Source organism: Pteropus alecto, unplaced genomic scaffold (genome assembly GCF_000325575.1).
Source record: "Pteropus alecto unplaced genomic scaffold, ASM32557v1 scaffold103, whole genome shotgun sequence".
Classification (NCBI taxonomy): Eukaryota; Metazoa; Chordata; class Mammalia; order Chiroptera; family Pteropodidae; genus Pteropus; species Pteropus alecto.
The window spans coordinates 10,448,532-10,470,371 of NW_006436288.1; the positions used below are offsets into that span (position 1 = coordinate 10,448,532).

Genomic DNA, 21,840 nt, shown 5'->3' on the forward strand with positions numbered 1-21,840 from the left:
GGGGGGGGGAGGAATATCTTTTAAAAATAATTCGTCATCATTTCTTAAAGATCTCTGTTCCATATCAGTCCAGATACTAACTTTCAAATCAAGAAGCCACTGCCTGCCATCATTGTTCAATGTGTAAATACCACTAACCTCACCTGGGCATTTGGAAAGATCACAGCTCTCAGTTAGATGTTTGTTGAATGCCACATTCCCACAAGGGGCTGTCTATGATGGTTGTCTTATAAAGTATTGTTCGGAACTTTTATATCTAATATTCATGCTACTAACAACCTAGATCATGTCACAGGGTGGGGGTTGGGGAGCTCTGATATGCATCTAGAGGTCTGTAACAATAAATCTTAAAAATCCCCTGCATCATATTGTTCCCAAATCAGCTTGCTCTAAAATCTTCAGGCTTTTCCTAAGAAGCTCACTGAATATATGGTTAATGCCTTTTGGTACACACAAATGCAAATTTTACCAAGAATAAAATTAAAGAACTTTTCATTTTATTTAGCTGAAAACGTGAGATAATAGAAAAGTTGTGATTATAAGTCATATAAAACTATCATGGCTCTAACATGCTAGTTAAGAATATAAGGTCCGGAGCCAAAATGTTTGGGTTGGAATACGAACAACTCTCTTTCACTTACTAGAATTGTGACCCTAAACTCTATGCCTCAGTTCCCTCACAGTAAAAAGGAGATAATAATACTACCTATAACATAGGGTTGAAGATTAAATATGATAATACATATAAAAGATCAGGAACAGTGTCTGATATACAGTAAGCTGTCAATAAATGCTAACTATTATTACTTTATAAAAATATTAAAAACTTTAAAAATTCAAAATAAAAAAATAAAAAGTAAAAAACAACAACAACAACAACAACAATGCTTAAAACCTCAACATAGCTATTATAGAGGTAGTTTCCAGACCTCTCTGCAATAGTATTCCAAGGATATATGGCATTTTAAACCTGAACATTTTAAGAATATTGAACTTGACTAAACATCTTTGTTGTTTTGTAGATTATATGTATGTCAGTGTAACTTAGAGTAGATAGGAATATTATCTTTACCTTTTATCTTTTCCCATTCTCAAGTAGAGAAACTACAAATTTTATATATTTAATGATCAGAACTCATAGACATCTTTACTATTTATGATTTATGTTTTTTTTATTTTGAGAGAAATAATTTGTAATGTTCTATAAATAAAGCTTAATGAAAATGTATGTATACCATAGAGTATAAGATGAAGAAAACTGACCCCTCAAATCCTTAAAACCACACCAATCCTCTGAAAACAGTCCTTCTTGTACTCTGCCTCCCCCATCATCTCACCTCTATTCAATCCATATAGTTCTTTTTATCTCCATAACACCTCCAGTAAACGCTTACTGAGATATGTACCCAGAATATCTTTAAATCCATAAAACAAAGATGTAGTGCAATAATTAAGCTACTCTGCTCAACAGCACACTTATCCTATCAGGTGTTTCTTTTTTGTGTGCTAGAGAGGTTATGGAGATAAGAGTAGAACAAAATGCTTTTAAGGATTGAGAACATTAGAAATCATACTGCCCCAAAGCCATTTTAAAACATGCCTCCTTGTCTCTTTAACCTCCTCAAATTTTCCAGCATATTTATTTTTAGGTGCAAATAAATATGCCTGCTGTTGTTACCATAAAAGCCTTTTAAATATGACCAATCCCAAAGGAATACTGAGCTCTCATGGTTGTTAGAGTTTTATTCTTTGTAAGTTTTTGCTTTTCTATCAGAATTGATTAAACAAATACATACAATTTTTATAAAAGCCAAGTAACTTTCTTCCTTAAAGACTTTCTATATACAATTTTCATGTTTTACCCTTCAATAAATATAAGTACTATAACTTATACTACAACAGATAGTATATATATGATCACTAGATGACTTCACATACAAGTACACATAACAGAAATTTACATTTTCCTTTACTTATGTAACTATGTTGAGAATCTTCAAGATATTGCCCACCCATTTATCTCTCGACCTTTTGGCACAAACTAAGAAACATGAAACAAGAAAAAAATATTAAATAAAATCAATTTAGGAAATGTAATCAAAGGTATTACAAATTGTAAATGTTTGTAAAATAATTACTATCAGATAAAATGGAGTTACATGATTTTCCTTAATATATGATAAAGAGAAGGCTAACAAAATCAGAAAACTGAGCTCTCAAAGATGGAATTTGCTTTAAAGGGCATTTAGTTCAACTATGAAGCAAATTTACACTTCATTGCTGTATTTTTTTTTTAATTTTTAGCAGCTACACACACACACACACACACACACACACACACACACACACACACACCCTTTGGTATTGGAGAACAAAAAAACAAAAATGAGAATAGAGATTTTCTTTTAAGCGGACATTTTAAATTTAAGTAAATGGAGTCTTAAATGTAATATTAGGATAGCTAATGTAAAAATTCTGGTGTGTTTTTTGTTTTGCTTTAATTTTGAGAGCTCTCTTCAGAATGCTTCAATACACAGATAGCAGAAATCCAGCTGATTAGGTATTAGACAAGCAGGTATTAGGTAATCTGTGTGATTTTATGCAATTCACTTCTCTGAGTCGCCACATTACAAATGTGGAGCTAACACTGCTTGCTGTACATACTTCCTGGAATTGTTATTGAAAGGCAGCAAAATATTTTAAAATACTTTAAAACAGATAAATGTTATAAATTTAAAGCATTTTGTTATGTTCATTCACATTTAAACTGCCCTTCATACTAATCTTAATCAGCCACAAGTAAGCTCTCTATCTATATTATATATGTCTTTTGTCACTGTCAGTAAAGACTATCACTGTGATAGATTGGAGAATGGCCCTCCCAAAGACATGTATGCCCTAGCCACCAGAACCTGTAATGTTAGCTCGCATGGCAAAAGGGACTTTACAGGTGATTAAGAATCTTGAAATGGAGAGATTATCTTGGATTATCCAGGTATGTACGACGGAATTGCAAGTGTCCCAATAAGAAAGAGGGATACAGGAGGGTCAGAGTAAGAGAAAGAGATGTGATATTGAAATGTGTGTGTGCACACATGCATATGCACGGGGCGGGGCAAGATGGACGTTGCTACATTACTGGCTTTGCAGATGGAGAATGGAAACACAAGCCAAGGAATGCAGGTAGACTCTAGAAGCTAGAAAAGGCACACATGCAAAAAAAAAAAAAAAAACCACACAAAAGTTTTCCTCTAAAGTCTCCAAAAATAATGCACTCCTGCCAACATCTTGATTTTAAGCTCTTGACCTCCAAAACTCTAAAGTAATAAATTTGTGTGGTTTTAAACCACTAAGTTTTTGGTAAACAGGAAATACAATCATGAAAGCACAGTCAAGTATTTTCCCACTACTGATCATCAGGGTTCTTTTTTTCTGAGAGTGCATGAGTTATAAAGTAATAGCTTTGATCAGTTTCTGAATCTGTTATACCCAGTGCCTTTTTACCCAGGCTGATGAGCCATTTAATAGCTCCCCTTCACTGTCACAGGTAACTGAGCACCAACCATTTAAGAAGGGCCAACTGATGACATGCAGAGATCACTTAGTCCTGTAGGTATTTCAATCATTCTAGGTCTAATATGCTTTTCTTTAAAATAACCTGGGGAAAGTCTACTTCCACTGGTAGAAATGTTTCTCATTTCCAAACACTTAGAATTAAAAAGTTGTACATTTCTACTTCCACTGGTAGAAATGTTTCTCATTTCCAAACACTTAGAATTAAAAAAAAATGTATAGCTGAAAGAATTCTAGAATTCTTTCAGCTATACATTTTTTTTTCTTATTCTGTCCTTAGTAGACAAATTAAGAAATTATACTCATAAGTCCTTTTCAGATTCTTCTTTTCTTAGTTAAATGACTACATTTCCACATTCTTTAATATTTTCTTAGAGGTTTTCTAAACCTTTATCAATTTTTGGATGTTATATTCTATCTTATATTCTGTCTACCTATGACACAATTTTTGGAACTCAAAATATGCTAGACAAAATACACTAATATTTCTTAATAGCAATATACAACATTTTTAAAAGTTGGCTGTGATCTAATAAATAAGATTAGCAAAGAGGAAGGCGCTACAATTTAGTTGCTGTGTGTCCTTGGGCAAATCACATAACTTCTCTGGGTCTGAAGACATCATTTATAAAACAAGAAGCTTGGACTAAATACTCTGAAACACCCTGAAGTATCACAAAAGAGAGGCACAAAGACTTTTGGTAATTCTATTGAGAAAGTAATCATCATTGGCTAGAATAGTTGATATATACTATCCATTAGCTACTCCACAAAGATAACACTAGGGGAATAGAAGCTTGCTTGAATTTTATCAATCCACGATTCCAGATGTAGGGAGGGTCAGTGCAGAAAAAGCCTGAGGGGCTTTTCAGACACACTGAGTAACACAGATTTCTGGAGGCTAATGGGTAAGGAGGGTGAGGAGGAGGGAAGCATGGGAGACGTAATGGAGGACCTGAACACCAAGGCAGTCAAGAGTCCCTGAAGGATTCTGACATGCTCTCATGATCTCTGTAGACTACTACAGGAGTCCACTAGCATATGAATTGTATCCCATGGTGGCCCTTAGCAGCTATGTCATCCATCTCTTTATCTTCTCTGCCCAAGCACAATAACCAGCATTTAATAGTACCTTACAATATATGTGTTAGATCACTGAATGAATGACCCCCAACTAGCCTTTCTCATCTTAACTTTTCCCTGAGGGCTATGTTTTGGTGGTGCCACTCACATCTTATTTTATGTGAATGGTGCCCCTTGGAGTTATGAAAACAACAGCCCTGCCTCCCTTCAAGGAGATCTCAGGGAACTAGACTGCTGTAGATTTCCAGACAAGAGATTATGAAAGTCTACACTAGTGATAGCAGTGGGAATGCAAAGGAGAAACAGATGCCAGCATAATTTATGTTAGGGTGGTTTGGGAGCTATATACTCTTGACCAGTTAAAGTAAAATCTTACTTGATTTTTTTCCTATTTTTCTTTAGAGTAATTCAATAATAATCTGTTATATAAAATTAGAAGGCTTATCAGTTATCTCCCATTAAGCAGAAGTTACTGTTATCGTAAACCTCATGCTTCTGTCAAAAATTTATATTGACCCCATTTTTCTATTTTACAATCTAGTACTTCAGTCAAAAATAAACTACAGCAATATTTTAAGGAATCAGAGGAAGACAACAAAAAGTCCCAAGGAACACCACCATTTTTAAAAGCATACCATATACGCAAACTTATAAATATTTTTCTTGAGTCCTATGCCACAGAAACATTTGCTAAAATTGGCAATGACCACCTTGATTTTAATAATTTGTTTTCTAAATATAGTTTAAATGATAAAGAGAAATAATGTAAAGCAAAAGTCATTTTGGTTACTGAACTGAACATGTGATTCAGAGTATTTTGAAGCTTTGCACCTTCTATTAATATTCACGACTGCACTTCTTTTCTACAAGAATACATTTTTTAAAAAAGAAAACCCTACCACTAAATCTTTTTGGAATTCGATAGCAAATACATAAATTAACAAATAAAATAAAATCCTTCTAATTTTAAAGACATCGGATGATTAGTATTTATAGAAACAGACCAAAAAGTTATTAAGGAGCATGGAACAAATCTGTATGATAAGAAACATAAAAGTAAAGATAGCTAGCTGAGAAAAAAAAAACTATACTAGATTTATATTTTATATTTAAGTGTATCACCTTGGGTATTAAACCTGCTGCTAGCTATCTCTTAATGAGCACCTGAGCTGTCATTTTTAATAACAGACTGACAATTATTATCTATAAGTTGATATTCCCTGAAAATCATTTGTGCAGTTCTTAAATTAATATAGTTAAGAATAGAAACACTATCTCATTTATTTTTTTAATATTATTTTATAATAATTGGAAAAATATTATAGAAGATGACATGAACATATATTTATAATAAAAATCAACATATGCCAAAATGCATAGACCATTTTAATATGCAAAACTTGAAATAAAATCTTGATAATGAATCTCGGTTTTTCATTGCTCAAAAAGGTTGTTTGGTCCATTGAAGCTATATGAGAAAAATATACATGTTCAAGATAGAATATAATAAAAATGAATAAACCAAATACTTGGGCCATTTTAACCTTAGTTATTTTTCAGTTGAAAACAGATGTAAAAGATAAATAACACAAAAACTCAAATTATCTAATATATCTAAGTACACACACAGTTAATATGAAATACAAGTAATTACATAATAACCTACTGCAATTCATTGGTTATAGTATTCTAGAAATTCTACTTTATTTTCAAATACTAAAATTTTCTTAAATACCTCTTCCACAAAGCTGTCTTTCTTCTCTAGCATTTCTCGTAAAGTCTGAAGAATTTTAATGCACAGTTTTTCTTCTTTCTCCATTAGTTTCTTTGTATGATTAATCAACCTTAAAGCAAAACATGAAATCTTAAATAGGACAGTGATTTCTCTTCAAACTATATACTAACATCATACACTAGAGGGGAAAATAAATCACACTATTATTTGAGAATATGAAGTAAACGAGATAGAAATCTGTTTTCAAAAGTTTTAAAATTACATTTCAGCTTATAGACTTTGTATTATAAAACATCCTTTGTTTTACAGGCAATATATCTCAGTGCTTCTAATTTTATTCAGGTAGCGTACTTTCAGTGGGACACAATACTCTTTGAAAAACAATGAAATAATGATTATCTTACTAGTAGAAAAATATGAATGTTTGCAGTATATTACATTTTATTATATTATACTATATTATTTTCTATGTACTATGTTACATTAATTATATAGTAGAAGTGGCAGTACACGATTTGCAACCTTAGCATAATGGGCTGCTTTCTAGTTTGCATTAATAATAATGTGCTATTTTTCACTGCTATAGCTTGGTACAAACAGGCAGTTTTTGTGAGTAGAAACAAAACAAAAACAACAAAAAAGTAACATTAGGACATCTATATTTTTTATATAATTTAGACAAAAACTCAAATTTTATAGTGATAACCTTTGCACTGTCAGGAGAAAAGTTTGAGGATAACAGTTACATAGCATCCCAAAAACTCAAATTCAAATAAAATGTTCATCTTCAGAATTTGTAGCTTAGCACATATAGCTCTTAAAAAGCTGGTTTTCAAAACAACCCTGTGAGATATAAGTCTTCATGGAAAACTAAAATGATGTAGCATATAATGGAATTATCTGATTTCAGTGACATAACATAGTACTGTGCTACTAAACCTGAGGAAAAGTGAGTTGTCACTAGCCAATGACTTCTAAGTGACTTCCCAAGTGTCAGGGTGAGGACTTCCCATGGATTCTCCTAATTCATCCTCACAAGCCAATGCTACATGTTCAATTATCAGGCTAATTTTACTAATGAGAAAACAGAGGTCTAGAGAGATAAAGCAACTTGCCTCTGGTTACACAATTATAAAGTGGTAGCATCTGGAAATAGTTCCAGGTCCACCTAACTTCAGAGCCAAGATTCTGAAGCACCACTCTGTGGCGACATAACACAGTTAACTGATCTCTTGAGTCTCAGAGTTACTGTGAAGAGAGTCCCGACAACACTAGGTTGCACACAGCCACCTCTCACATGACATGATAAGTGCTATAACAGAGGTATTGGCAATGCCATAAACTAGACAAAGAAACTATTACATTCCTTTGGAGAAGTTGCCTAGGGCAGATAGAGAAGGTTTCGGTGAAGACATGACATTTAACTATGAAGATTTCATCTGGCAGGAAGACTAGAAAAAGAAGGCATCCCTGTAAAAGGAATGGTATGAACCAAGGGCAGAGACAGAAAGCTGACCATCATGTCCAGAAAATGATAAGGATGCCAACTGGCAGCTGACACTTAAAGACATGGAAGAGGAGAGTGTAAGAGATGTGGTCTGTAAAGAATTGAAAATTGGTGTAGCCACTATGGAAAACAATATGGAGGTTCCTCAAAAAATTGGAAATAGAACTATCGTATAACCCAGAGATTCCACTTCTGGGCATTTATCCAAAGAAAATGAAAACACTAATTCAAAAAAATATATGCACCCTATGTTCATTGCAGCATTATACACAATATCTAAGATATTGAAGCAACCGAGGTGTTCACTGATAGATGAATGGGTAAAGTAATAATGGAATATTACTCAGCCAGAAAATTTCGAATGAATCAAATTAATTATTTTGAAGCATTTTTTAACATGTATTTTAGACCTTTCCCATACCCCGTGGACTGTCATTATGTGCCAGCAGAATAAAAAGCAGAAATGTTAGAGGCCATCTCAGTTTAGTGACACGAACAGAATCTCAGACTGCACCCACTTACTTGGACATGAAAGCACCGCATCGTATTCTTGCGTCGCTCCCCTCAGGGAACAGTAGTTCTGGACTGTACAACACATCAACCAACACTGAGAACTCAGCCTGCATCATCGGGCTGAATTGTTGCTCCAAGGAGGCCACCACGTCCTGAGGAATAAAGCACAAGACAACCTATGTGAAGACTCAAGTCAGATTTCATCCTTTGAAGATATGACGAGCCTCAGAATACGAACCAGGAATGAGACATGTGCATTTCAGAGATGTCCCCCACCTTCCCATGGCACTACCAAATAGTTATGCTTTTAGTCTGGTTTTCTGCGTGAATACCACCTGGGGCTCCATTTACATTTGTAAGGTGTGTGAGAAGTGGGTAGCTGTATGATTTCAAAGGATATACACATAAGATGAAAAGTCAATAAAGCCACTGTTACAGGCCCTGCAGTGTCTAGGATTGTAATGGAAACATGACAGGTATTAATCAAATTGGAATAATCTGAGGCATGCTTCCAAAGAGCTAAAAAAGAGATCTTATATGTGTCATTGGTCACCCACGACTAATCATTTCTTCCAATGGGAAATTCTTCACTATATTATTTGAAGTAGCATTAGTACTACACAAAGGCTCAATGACATTTAATAGTATTGCAAATTACATTTTTTGACAGACACTATTGGTCACCTACCCAATATCCTTTCTTCACCCTCTTCCGTGCTAACAGAATCCCCATGTTATTTCTGAATAAAGCAGCAACATTCTCAGGGAGATGAGCCTCTTCAGCTTAAGGTCAAGGTTGATTAGTTTAAGCCAGTCATGGCCATTTCATTTGCCCTGCCAGTGATTGGTCTAGGCAGGATGTGTTGGGGAAGGAAGGGGCATTTTCCTTCAAAACTACCTATGGCTCTCAAGACAGCTTGAGGCTGAGAATCCAAAATGTGAGAAAGCTCTCATGTGACCTTTGGAGACCAGCTTTAAGTGAAAAACTAACAAACCAACAGTGTTAGGGCCCTGACCTATGGAGTTACTGAATTAATCAACTCAGGAAGAGCGCCAACTCCAGATTCCTTGCTATGTGAAACAATATATTTTTTTTATTGTTTAAGCCACTATTAGTGGAATATTGTGTTAATTACAACTGAAAGCATCCTGACATGTTTCTAAAATGAACTATAGGCAACGATAATTTACTGAGCATTCTTTAAAGATTAAAGAATCCCCTTTCTGTTTTAAAATAACTATGTTAGAAGAAAAAAGTAATCTCACATAATGACTTTATTCACCCATAGCTATGATATTTTTTGCTAAGCAGAAAACTGATTGACAATTGCTTATTTTTACTCTCAGCTACAGCAGCACAGATGGGGGTACCATATCTCTTGATTTCAGGAGTTAACTCTTGTTTAACTCTTTCTTCTTTTAACAAAAGTGATCATTCCTATTTCAACTACTCTAAAGCTTTCTAAAAAATTTCTCATGACAGTTAAAAGAGACCACCAGGAAGAAAATAACATAAATGAGAAACTAGATATTATATAAAGGTAGGAAGAGAATATGCTTATCAAATATTTTTCAGACTATCTCTCTTCTTCATTTCATTTACTAAACAAATTGTGCTCAGGCTTCTATGCTTTGAATTCTGTCCTCATCTCTTATTTTGATCATGGGCCAACTATGTAATCTCTCTAATTCATTATTTTCCCCCGTGAAAACTCAGAATAATAATACTAGGAATCACATGGGCTTGCTGTGAAGATTAAAGGTAAATACATAGAACAGCCTCTAACACATACTGGCCACTTCGTATCCCTTAATAAATGTGAGTAATCATTATTATTGAGTACCAATTAATTGCAATCATCATCCTGTCGCCAAATCCAGTGGTGACTTTTCTGTTCTAATATTACCCAGCCACTGCTAAACTTTTTACACACTTCTACTTTGTCAAACACTTTTTGCTCTCAGCTTCTATAACCTCACACTTTCCCCTCTATCTCCTGACCATTCCTTTGCCAACTCCTAGTAGTTCCTGGCCCTTTCTCTTCTATTTCTACCTTTTCTTGTGAGTCATCTCAACCAATTCCAGGTTTTAATATCCTATATATGCTGAAAATTCCTACATTTATATTTCCTGTATGGACATCTTTCCAAACCACTCTGGACTCATGTATCCAACTGCCTATTTGACATATTCATGTTGATAGCTAAATATGCACCTCAAATTTAAAGTTCTCCATACAGTACTCCTATTCCCATTCTAATGGAATTCTTCCCTACCTTAGCAAATGATCCAATCATATCATACCCAGGCTCATCTTGATTCCTCTTTCTATCCCCACAATTTATCTATCCATCTACCAAGTCCTATTGACCCTAGAGCGAAATAAATCCAAAATTCATGCACTTCATTATTATTTCTACCCCCTGAAGCAAAGTCACCATCGCCTTTTACCTGAATTAATGCAATAGACTCATGGCTTCCATATCTGGACTCCATAAACTATTCACTACTCACCACTCACAATCCATAATGATCTTTTAAAAGGTAAAACAAGTAATGCCTACCTTCTGCTTAAAATCTCCAATAATTTACCTTCTCACTTAGAAAAAAAACCCAAATGCCTTACTATGTAAGTCTCTATATGATTTGGTCCCTTATTTCATAATACTTTGCTCACAAACCTTCTGTCCCAATGGTCTTCTCTGGGTTCCTGAAACTCACCGATCTTGTTCCTGCCTAAGCACCATTGCCTTTACTCATCTGTCCCCTAAAACTCTCTGTCCTCAAGTCTTTGAGTAGACTATTCTTCTATTATTCAGGTCTCAATTCAAATGCCACTTCTATAATAGAGAGGTGCTCCTTAACTATAGGATCATTCTCCTAATGATTCTACACCATGTCGTTAACCTTCTTTATTTATTCATAGAAGTTTTAAAAATCTAACATTATATCATTTATTTAATGAGTTAGAATGTGTGTTCCATGAAGCACAGACCTCATGGCTCTATCTTCAGCACACAGAGGGTGGTATAGAGTCTTCACCAACACTTATTTCATGATGTCAATGATTAGGTAAAAACAAGTTTAAGGCATATCTTCCCTATGCTGGCTGATACTACTATCTACTTCTCCTCTAAAATGTTCTACTTTTTTGGCTCTCATGAACCTGACTTCCTTTCTTTCTGAACCTATCTTTTTTTTCTTACTTGGCCTCTGTGCCACTCCTGGCCTCTCACAAGATATTCTTTTTTTTCTATCATTATATTCCACCCACTATCCTAATTCATTATCATTAAATATAGACTTAACTTCAATATATTCAGTAGCTTGTTAACCTAATTCATCTTATTTTCAATGACCATAGCTAACATCCTTCTACTATATTCTTTCCTTTCCTCTTACAATATTCTTAACAATATCACCTAGTCTCCAATCAATGCCTCTTAAATGCCTCTCATGCCTTCTCTCTATCTCAAACCAACAGCCACCAAGTCTGTAGACCCCGCCATCACTATAATATGCAACACCTATTTCTTTGCTTCACTCATACTGCCACCTGGCTGAGATCCTTAGTTATTCTTAATTAATCTGCCTTCCTCTAGTGTCTTCCCGATAATTCTACCTTGCAAATCAATAATTGCTTAATCAGTTATATGGACATTTCCTCTCCAAATTTTAATAACCTATAGCCTTACGGTTCCTCATACTGAGTCTAACTGGTCTTTTTAATTGCATATAACACTCATCTATTAAAACTCTGAACCTCTACCAATTAATCTACATGTGACCTCTCATAATATTTATTCCAGTTCATGTCTTGACCATTTCCTCAAAACTATACCCTAATTTGCTCCATGAAATCTATAATTATATGGATGAGAAGATGTCCGTAAGGGAATTGTGTCACCCTCGAAATTCATATATTGAAGTTCTAACCCACAGTACTTCATAATGTGACTATAATTGGAGGTAGGGCCTTTACAGGGGTAATTAAGGTCAAATGAATTCATATGAGTGGGCTCTAATCCAATATGACTAGTGTCCTTATAAGAAGAGACTATTAGGATACAGACATATATGTGCAAAGAAGAAAAACCATATGAAAATACATTAATAAAGCAGCAGTCTGCAAGCCAAGGAGAGAGGTCTCAGAAGAACACAAACCTGCCGACACCTTGATCTTGTGCTTCTAGCTCCAGGGCTGTGAGAAAATAAATTTCTGTTGCTTAAGTTACCCAGGCAGTGGTATTTTGTGATGGTAGCCTGAGCAGACTAAAACAATGTCTCTCTTTACTCAATGTCCCAGAATATCCAGGCCAAAAACAGAAGAGGGTTACTATGAAAATAATTTGGGAGTAAGGGTGCTTACACCATTCTCACCAAAGGAGTATAAGAGAATACTAAGAGATGAATTGAAGCAAGGTTATGAATATTTAATTTTTTACATGAGTCTTTATGGTAAAATATTTTACCAAATTTTATTGTTGGTATTATGATTATTATTTTGATATTAAGACTCATTACTATACACCCATTAAATAATATCTACTCACTAAAAATAACCCATAACTTTTACTTGAAAGCTATGATTTTAAAAAGGGTAGTGTTGGTAGGGAATTATAAAGTAAAGCCTTGCCCCCAACTAGAATTTGATATTTTAAAGCATATTTTATTTGTGTGACTGTGTGTGTTAAAAATTATAATTTAGAAAATATTAATGCCATTTCATGCTCATGTTGTACCTGTAACTTTTCAATAATATTTCTATAATCCCAAGCAGGCCCTCCGAGAGCTTCCTTAAAGCGTGGTCCAGAGCGAGCGGATAGTCTCCAACCCATGGCTGCTCTCTGCACCATATTTGAATGGCTCTTCATGAAAAGAGTATTAACTTGGCTGTCCAAATCCACTGGAATAGCAATTCCACGATTCTTTGCTGAAAAGGAAAGATTTTAAATATTTTCCTCTTAATTTGACTGAAGCTTCTTATACATTACCAAAATAATATTATAAACATGGAACAAAAAAATATATACATAAGCTAAATAAGTGCTGGGATGTAATGTATAGTATGGTGACTATACTTAATAATACTATATTGTATATTTGAAAGTTGCTAAAAGAATAGATCTTAAAAGTTTTTATCAAAAAAATTGGTAACTATGAGGTAACAGATGTTAACTAAATTTATTATGGTAATCATTTTGCAATATATACATATGGCAAATCATTATGTTGTACGCCTTAATATAATGTTATATGTTAATTATATTTCAATACAATTAAAAATTGGGGAAAAAATCAGATCTTTAAACTCTGCCATTAAATTGTTTTATAACACTGCCAAAGCTTTTAACCTGAAAGGATTTCAATTTTTAAGACCAACTATTAATGTAGGCTCATTAAACATTCAAGAAATTATTTGATTTCTTGATGATTTAATGATGAAAATGCACTTGATACAGCATCAATATAGAAAAACACTGAATGACAACCACACAAATTACACAAAACACTGTATAACAACCTTCCCACATGCCAAGGAAAATAAGAAAGCAGACAGAAAATACATGATAAAATCCTTTCGGTCCATTCATTAATACAGTGTGTTTATGTGTGTGCACATGCACACACAAAATTTCATATGGTAAAACATGTGAGAGAAGAAATAAAAAAATTTAAAAGTGCAAAAAAATCTGTATTGGAAAATGGCACGCAGTATATGTCCTTCTTCCGCCAATCAACTGAAATTATATTTTATCAGACTTACATGATAATACTGAAAAATGAGAATGCTTTCCATAAAGAAAACAGAAATATTGAGGCATTTTTGCAAGCAGAACAAAAATAGGATTAGACCATCAGAGAAGGAAGAGAAGAAACTGCTTCACAAGAGATTCTAGTTAGAACAGGTCTTCCTGGGTGCATAGTCAACCAGCACTAACAGTGGTCGTGGGGTCTGGAGAGTCTTCTGGGCAACTCATTAAAGAACAGCATCTGAATAGCTGGGAAGCCAAGACCCTCCTTCCTCTTATAGCATAAACAGAGCAGCTGGTAGCAGAGGTTTTTACACAGAGAATAAATTTAGAGAAACATAGAAATGTTCTCTCCAGAAGGTGAAATATCTGCCTGGAAAGAATGCCAAATGAAGGTGTTAGGACTTGATAGAGAAGCCGAATAGAGCTTGAAGTAACTCCAAAGACGTTCCTCAAATAAGAAGCAGAATAAGGGAGAGAAAAAAGGCAGCTCCAGCAAAAAAATATATAAAGAAAAAACTCCAACCTCTGAGCAATACCCTCCCCATTTAACACTTGTTAGTATTCCCGGCCTGTCTTCTGCTACACACACACACACACACACACACACACACGCACGCACACACACACACACACAAAGGAAAGCCTGCATATTATCTATACAGTCCCACATCATGAACTCTGGGTCAGCCCTGTCATTTATACAAGAATGCTAGTAAAGAAATAGACCTTTAAAACTGCATTGGAAACCTATGCCAGTCATTAGACCTTTATAACACAAGGATTATGGGAAAACCAAAACCAAGGGCATTAACTGACCAAAGTGAAAACAGACATGATTCAGGGAAGAGCAAAATAATAATTATCGTCTTCAGAGAATTTGAGTATATGCTGCATCCAAAATATTAGAAATCAGAAAAAATAAATAAATTTTGGGAATTAAATTATGATTGCACAAATAAACACTTCAAAAACTGGCTAAAAAGGAAAAGGAGAGAAAGAAAGATCAAGGTGATATCTGAGAAAGTCACAGATCTTCTAGAATATAAAAGATCAAGAGAAAATAAAACAGTGAGTATGAAATAAGGAGGGTAAATCCAGGAAGTGAAATTATCTAACAAATATAAGTTCTAGGAAGAAATATTAGAGACAATAAAAAGAAAGAAATGATTAATAAAATAATAAAAGACAATGTTCTTGAACTAAGAAAGATGTTAATCTTCAAACCAAAGGGTCTCACTGTATGTTAAACAGGATTAGATAGCATATTGGCCATATTCTGGTAAAAATTTACAATGCTGTTATGGGTTGAATTGTGCCCCCACACGCCAAAATATGTGTTGAAGTCCCAAGCAAGGATACTGGTGAATGTGACCTTATTTGGAAATAGGGTCTTTGTAGATGTAATCAAGTTAAGTCAAGGTCATACTAAAGTAGGGTAGACCCTAATTCAATACAACTGGTGTCCTTACAATAGGAGAACAGGGAAATGAAGACACACACAGAAGGAAGAACACCACGTGAAGATGGAGCAGAGATTGGATTTGTGCAGCTGCAAACCAAGGATGCCAGCAAACACCAGAAACTAACAGAAAGGCATGAACAGATTCGCCCCTAGAGTCTTCAGAGAACGCATGGTGCTGCTGACACCCTGATTTCAGATGTTTAGCCTCCAGAACTGTGAGACAATAAATTTCTGTTATTTTAATCCACCCAGTTGTAATGATTTGTTATGGAAGCCTTACAAAACTAATATAAGTGCCAAAAGCAAAGCAAAAATTACAAAAACTTCCTAAGAAAAAAACAAGAGGTTTCCGACACAAAATCTGACTTGGTATCAGACTTCCATCATCAATACTGGATGCCAGAAATCAGTAGAATAATGTCTTTATGACCAGATGGACAAAAATTTTGAATCTAAGAGTTTAACACATATCTAAACTAAAAATCTAATATGATACCCAAATAAAACATTTCAGAACATGTAGGGCTCAGAAATTTTTCTCTAAACCCCCTATGAAAATTAATGAGAATCCAAAAATGTCAACGTGAATACAAGAAATCATGGCAACTGAGTGTGAACCTGAAGAAGAGAATAAAGCTAGAAACAAATGAAAGATCCATTAGATATTAAGGGCTGGAAAGTTCTCTTCCAGTAGGAAAAGTTTCAATGTCATGGTACTACATCTTTATACAATGAAAAATATTTAGACATCATAATATTATAAAATTCTGAAAATTTATTTTTTTAATTTTATCAACTGATAAGGGATTTCATTACATTTCAGAATAGAATACAAATGTCACCAATCTTAACAACACATCAAGCAATAATTAGAAAATAGAGTGGGAGAGAAGAGGTAGAAATGAAGGCAATATATTAATTTCCCTATTTGTCATATTTGGAAAATATAGACATTATTTAGAGCTGCTAAACCAAGAGATAGAGATACAATGATATTATTTAAAGTTATAATGATAGACCGTGGAAGATTTTTTTTTAATTAATGAAAATAGGGAGGGAGGAATAAGAGAAAGAGAGAATGAATGACTCTGACTTGTTTAATATAATGAAGGGAAAGCAATAGTAGGCAGTACCATTTCCGCTGGTGAAAATTCTCGGAAGCTGAAAGATACTTTAAAACTTCTTTGAACATAAACAATTTTAGCTACTGACACAAAAAGTTACCAGTTTAAACAAGAGCTCAAGCTGAAGTTTTAAGAAAACAATAACAGCTATAAGGCAACCCTACACAATCAATTGCACCACTGCTTAGATTTCCCTAGTGAATGTATTCCTAATATTCATTATATCTCCCTTTACCAAAGCATACGATGTCTGTTTATGTCCATCACTCACAGCAGAGCAATTGCACTCCTGTCCCATCTGAAGGACAGACAGTCTTGACACTGCCAAGCTGCACATATTTTTATAAATACTTAATCCTGCACCATGATCAAATCCTGGCAAGACTTTCATCTTTTTCTGGCTGCTTCAGCATAAGCTGGGTTTGCTCTAAACATTTACAAGTCAGACAATACTGCTTATACGTTATTTTCTAAGCAACTAAAATAACAAAAATTATAAAGCTTAATATTGCTCAAAACCTATTACAACCACGTTTCCACTAACATTTAAACAAATAAGGAGAGAAGGTTGGGATTTACTCCCCTTTGGAACAGGTACATTAGATACAATTGGCCATCAAATAAGTGGTGTTGATATGAGTACAACTTACACAAAGAAGTGCTCAATGAATATTTTTCTAATAACATCAGTGGAAATGTAGCCCAATGGCAGCACCTCTGTTATTCTTAGAAGTGCAATTTCACCCCATTAGTGAGGTCAGGAAAACTCCACCCACCCCAGATGCTCCTGCGAGCTGCTGCACTATGGCCAAACTAGGCTGAGGAGACTCCAATATTCCAAAATTTGTTGAAAGAGATTTTTTTGGTTTTTTTTCCCCAAATTGTACCACTTCAATTGGTATTTTCTAGTCTCCTGTCTCAGCACAAATTGCACAACACAAGTTAACTGGGTAAAATATATTACTTTCTCATGCCCAGAGGTAAACTCTAGCCAAGGCTAATTCACAATTTCTAGCAATAAAAGAAAATTAACTATTCAATTGGAGAAAAAGAGAATCTGAGTTAAAGTCAGTCAGTTGTATAGATAATCATAAAACAATTTTTCAATCAATTGTAAAAATAATATCTTTAAAGATGGGGCCTGAAACAGATTCCCTGCACTGTCAAAATATTATAAATATTAATTTGAAAGCAATGATGACAATGCAAATTTGGTTTTCCATATACTGTTTAAAATTGCAAGCAGAAAAATAATTGTGACTAGGAAAAGAAAAGAATTAATTTGTGATCTCACTTATAAGAACATTAATAACTAGAACAATATTTTTAAGTGCAACAAAAAATATGATCCAAACTTAGTTTACTTTTATTAAGCTAGAAAAATCTTGGTATAAATGGCATATTGAAATGTGAACTAGGACATATCCTTGGGGATTAATGGTTAATCCCTGTCCTCTATCCCTCTCATTAAAAAATGAACTAATGAATTTACTACAACCAGTCATCCTTCTAGCACATAGCATTAACTCCAACTGTGTGATTTAGTGGCCACATAGAAAGTTTAAAATGTTTAAAAAATGTTCCTATTTTGCTCCTAAAGAGTACAATTGAGATATTACCTTGTTAAGAATAATAAGAGAATAAGTATATGGAGTCCTTAAAAACAATTAGGAGAGAAGAGAAATTGCTATTAATGCATTTATCTTTTGTAGAGCTCTACCTAGAGATGGCTAATTCTCTAAAATGAACTATCTTTATTCACAGGCATTTTGATCATTAGGCTAACCTACTAATCAGGCTTATAAATCCTGAAAATTCTCTAGATATGACAAGTCTTTGCAGTCATTTTAAGATGCAATCAAAATCTATTTCTAATTATTATTCATTAAATATTGCATATTATGTGAAAATTTTTTCATTAGACTAAACTGCTAATGGTATCTGCCAGACCAAAATCTCTGATAACACACATACGATAGTGATAGGTGCCCTGGAAAAAAAGTGCTTGGATAGATAAACTGACAGGTAGGGGAAAAAGGCAACAGAAAGTGTAAGCATTAATTAGAATACTTGGTTAGTTGTCAAGCCACACTGAACAGTTGGTGCCCAAGTTAGATGTAATGGAGTAGGCAGAGAGTGGCACCTTTTCTGTATCATGTCAAAATATTCAGGATAAATCTGTACTGAAGCACTTGTATTTTTAAATATGAAGAGCATTAAAGATATGAAATGTATCTTTCCTGTTTGGCACTCAAACTATATTCAATTAATCCCCAAATTAAATGAACAATATAATTTTATGGATTATGCAAGAACTAGTATTGGCACACCCGACTAGACATCAGGAAAAAATAAAGTTGATTCTATACCCTATACCTTAATACTAAATATATTCCAGATAACTTAAAATTGTAAACAGTCTCATCAAAAACACAGACAAAAAAATTAAAACAATGAAAATTCTCAATGAGAATTTTAAAAAACATCTCAGACTGATCAAGGCCATTCTGAAGATAAAAGAGAATCTAAAAAGCCTAAAAGAAAATAAATTTCTGCATTCCAAAGAATAAAAAATAAAAATTCAAATGACAGATGAAAAATTAAGGGAAAATTTGGTTATTTATAGGCCAAGAGCTCATTTCCCTAATAAATAAAGGGCCATACAAATTATTAAGAAAAAGAAAACCTTTAGAAAAAGTAAGCAAGGCACAAGAGACAGTTAACTGTAAAGGAAATACCAATGACTTACTCATACAGAAAGGTTTATTTATCTTAATGTAAAAAAGAAACACATATTAAAACTATAATGATATTTTTACTTACGAGATTGGCAAAGATTTAAGAATTTGGTCACACCCCATATTATCGAGGAGAAAGATACTCTCCTACATTGCTTCTGCATGTAAATTGCACAATCTCTAGAGAAGGCAGTATCTGTCAAAATTAAAATGCCTAGAAATTCTACGCCTAGGTAGTTACCTTATTCTTCCTCATGTGCAGAATGACTGGAAACAATGTAATTTCCGACTAGGAAGTTAAATAAATTAGAATATAAACACGCAATAGAATATAATGCAGCCAATGACAGGAGCAGAATATTCAATCATTTATTTTTATTCATCTACTTATTTTATTCATGTAATAACTATTCACTAAGTACCTGTTGTGCTCCAGGCACTGAGTCAGGCTTTAGAACTTTGTAACAGATAAGGTAGTTTTATTCTGCTTTGTGATTTCTGTACATGTTATATCTACCCTCGATGTACTAGAAATTCACTGAGAGCAGGAAATATGGTTTCACATATTGCATTTTCCCAACTAAAATATTGCATTCCAACTAAAATAACATCTTTCAGATAAGAAATCATTATAAATCAGTTGAATTAATAAATATGTGAAAAAACTTTATGAAATTGTGTCCTATCTTGTAACTTATTCAGATTTAATATTTTACAAGTAAGAATAGTTTTTAAAAAACATAATTACTGGAATGTATTATGTCAAACTCTTTGTACAATCAACTACAACCCTCTAGATAGATCAAAATAGATGTTTGTTTTAATGTCTCTTCTCAAAGGGTTAATATTTTATACATGTTCATATTTTAGAGGAACAATTGGCTTGAAAATTGAGGTTGATTATTCAAAACATTTCTAAAGATATTTTACAGAATTTCCATTTGGAAAAAAGATTATGTTGCCAGCAAAGTACCCAACATTAATCCCCCCAAATCATTTGAAGATTATGAAACACATGGGACAAAATTCTTCTTTAAGTGAAATAATATGGAAGCCATTCTTGGATACTTTTTCTTAAAACACTTCTAACATGTACTATGGTATTTCACACGAATGAATAAACCAAGGAACAATAACTCACCGAGGGCATTAACATCTTGATCCATATTTTGTATCTTCAAGGTATAAAACAGGTAATGTTTGTTTAAACTGACTTGTGATAGTAGAGCAACACAAATGTCAGTCTAGAAGGGGTTCAGATCCTGGCTCTGTCCCCACCGGCCTGTACGACCTTGGGCAAGTTGCCTAACCTTGCTAACGTCACATTCCCATCTGTAAAATGGGGCTTAGAATTATGTCCACAGCGTTTACCACATCATAGGGTTTGCCACACCGCCCACCACTAATAAACACTCACTGCTCTCATCAAGTGCTGATTTAGTAAGTGCTTTTGCTGATTTTAACTAACTTTTGTACTCAATGTACAAAAAAAAAGAATGATAGATGAGTTAAACTAATATACTTGAGAGCAGTTTACAATTATGAAGTGTTATATAAATGTAACTATAATAGTCATTTGCATTCACAGAACTGCGTTTGCCGATTTGTAAACACACTGAAGCTTACTTACTAACAGCATGGTATTCTCTATACTTTGTTATATTTTTCCTAAATACGTATACTTTGTTTTCTTTAATATTATAAATTCTTACATAATCGAACTGTGTTAACTTTTAATGCCTCTTTGTATTCTTAAAAAGTTGCTGAAACACAAAATGATTCTGCACCTGAATTACAAAACTTCAGACAAATCCCTAGCCAGCAAGCCAAATTGCCATAGTTCTAGTTTATATGTTAGGGGTTCCTACAAAAGCATTTGCAGTAACGTGATATAGCATAAACTTCATACTCATAGAAATTTGCATTTCGAATCCAACTCAACTACTTACTAATTGGGCAACTTATTTAAACTTTCCAAGCCTAAATTTCACTATCTGCAAAATATCTAATGTATGGATTGTGGTCAGTCAACAAACACTCATTAACCTATTTAGTCGGCGCCAGACACTTTTAGGCCCAGACACTTTATTCAGTGAATAAAGCAAAGTTCCTGCTTTCATAGTTGACATGCTAATGGGAGAAGCAGACATCAAAGAAGCGAAAATAAATAAATAAACAAACAAACAAGATGCTTTCAAATAGTGATAACTGCTACGAGGAAAACAAAATGGTAAGATAGCACAAAGAACTTGGGATGCTATATGAGATGTTCCAGAACCCTTCGCCGGGCACTTAATTTTTGAGTATGTGATAATATGGGAGATGAGGATTCAAACAGAAGGAATAGC

The 21,840-nt window shown here is 33.9% G+C and overlaps 1 protein-coding gene across 3 annotated transcripts in view; it reads right to left on the reverse strand.

Annotated features, from left to right (window-relative positions):
* ITPR2 (inositol 1,4,5-trisphosphate receptor type 2) overlaps nt 1-21,840 on the reverse strand; it is a 420,025-nt gene that overhangs the window by 182,139 nt on the left and 216,046 nt on the right. For all 3 annotated transcript variants that reach the window (XM_025047398.1, XM_015590049.2, XM_006912698.3), the window contains exons 35-37: nt 13,155-13,345; nt 8,421-8,563; nt 6,392-6,500 (exon numbers count right to left, since the gene is read on the reverse strand). In XM_025047398.1, the coding sequence (XP_024903166.1) occupies nt 6,392-6,500; nt 8,421-8,563; nt 13,155-13,345 (443 nt within the window). The remainder of the gene's footprint in view (nt 1-6,391; nt 6,501-8,420; nt 8,564-13,154; nt 13,346-21,840) is intronic.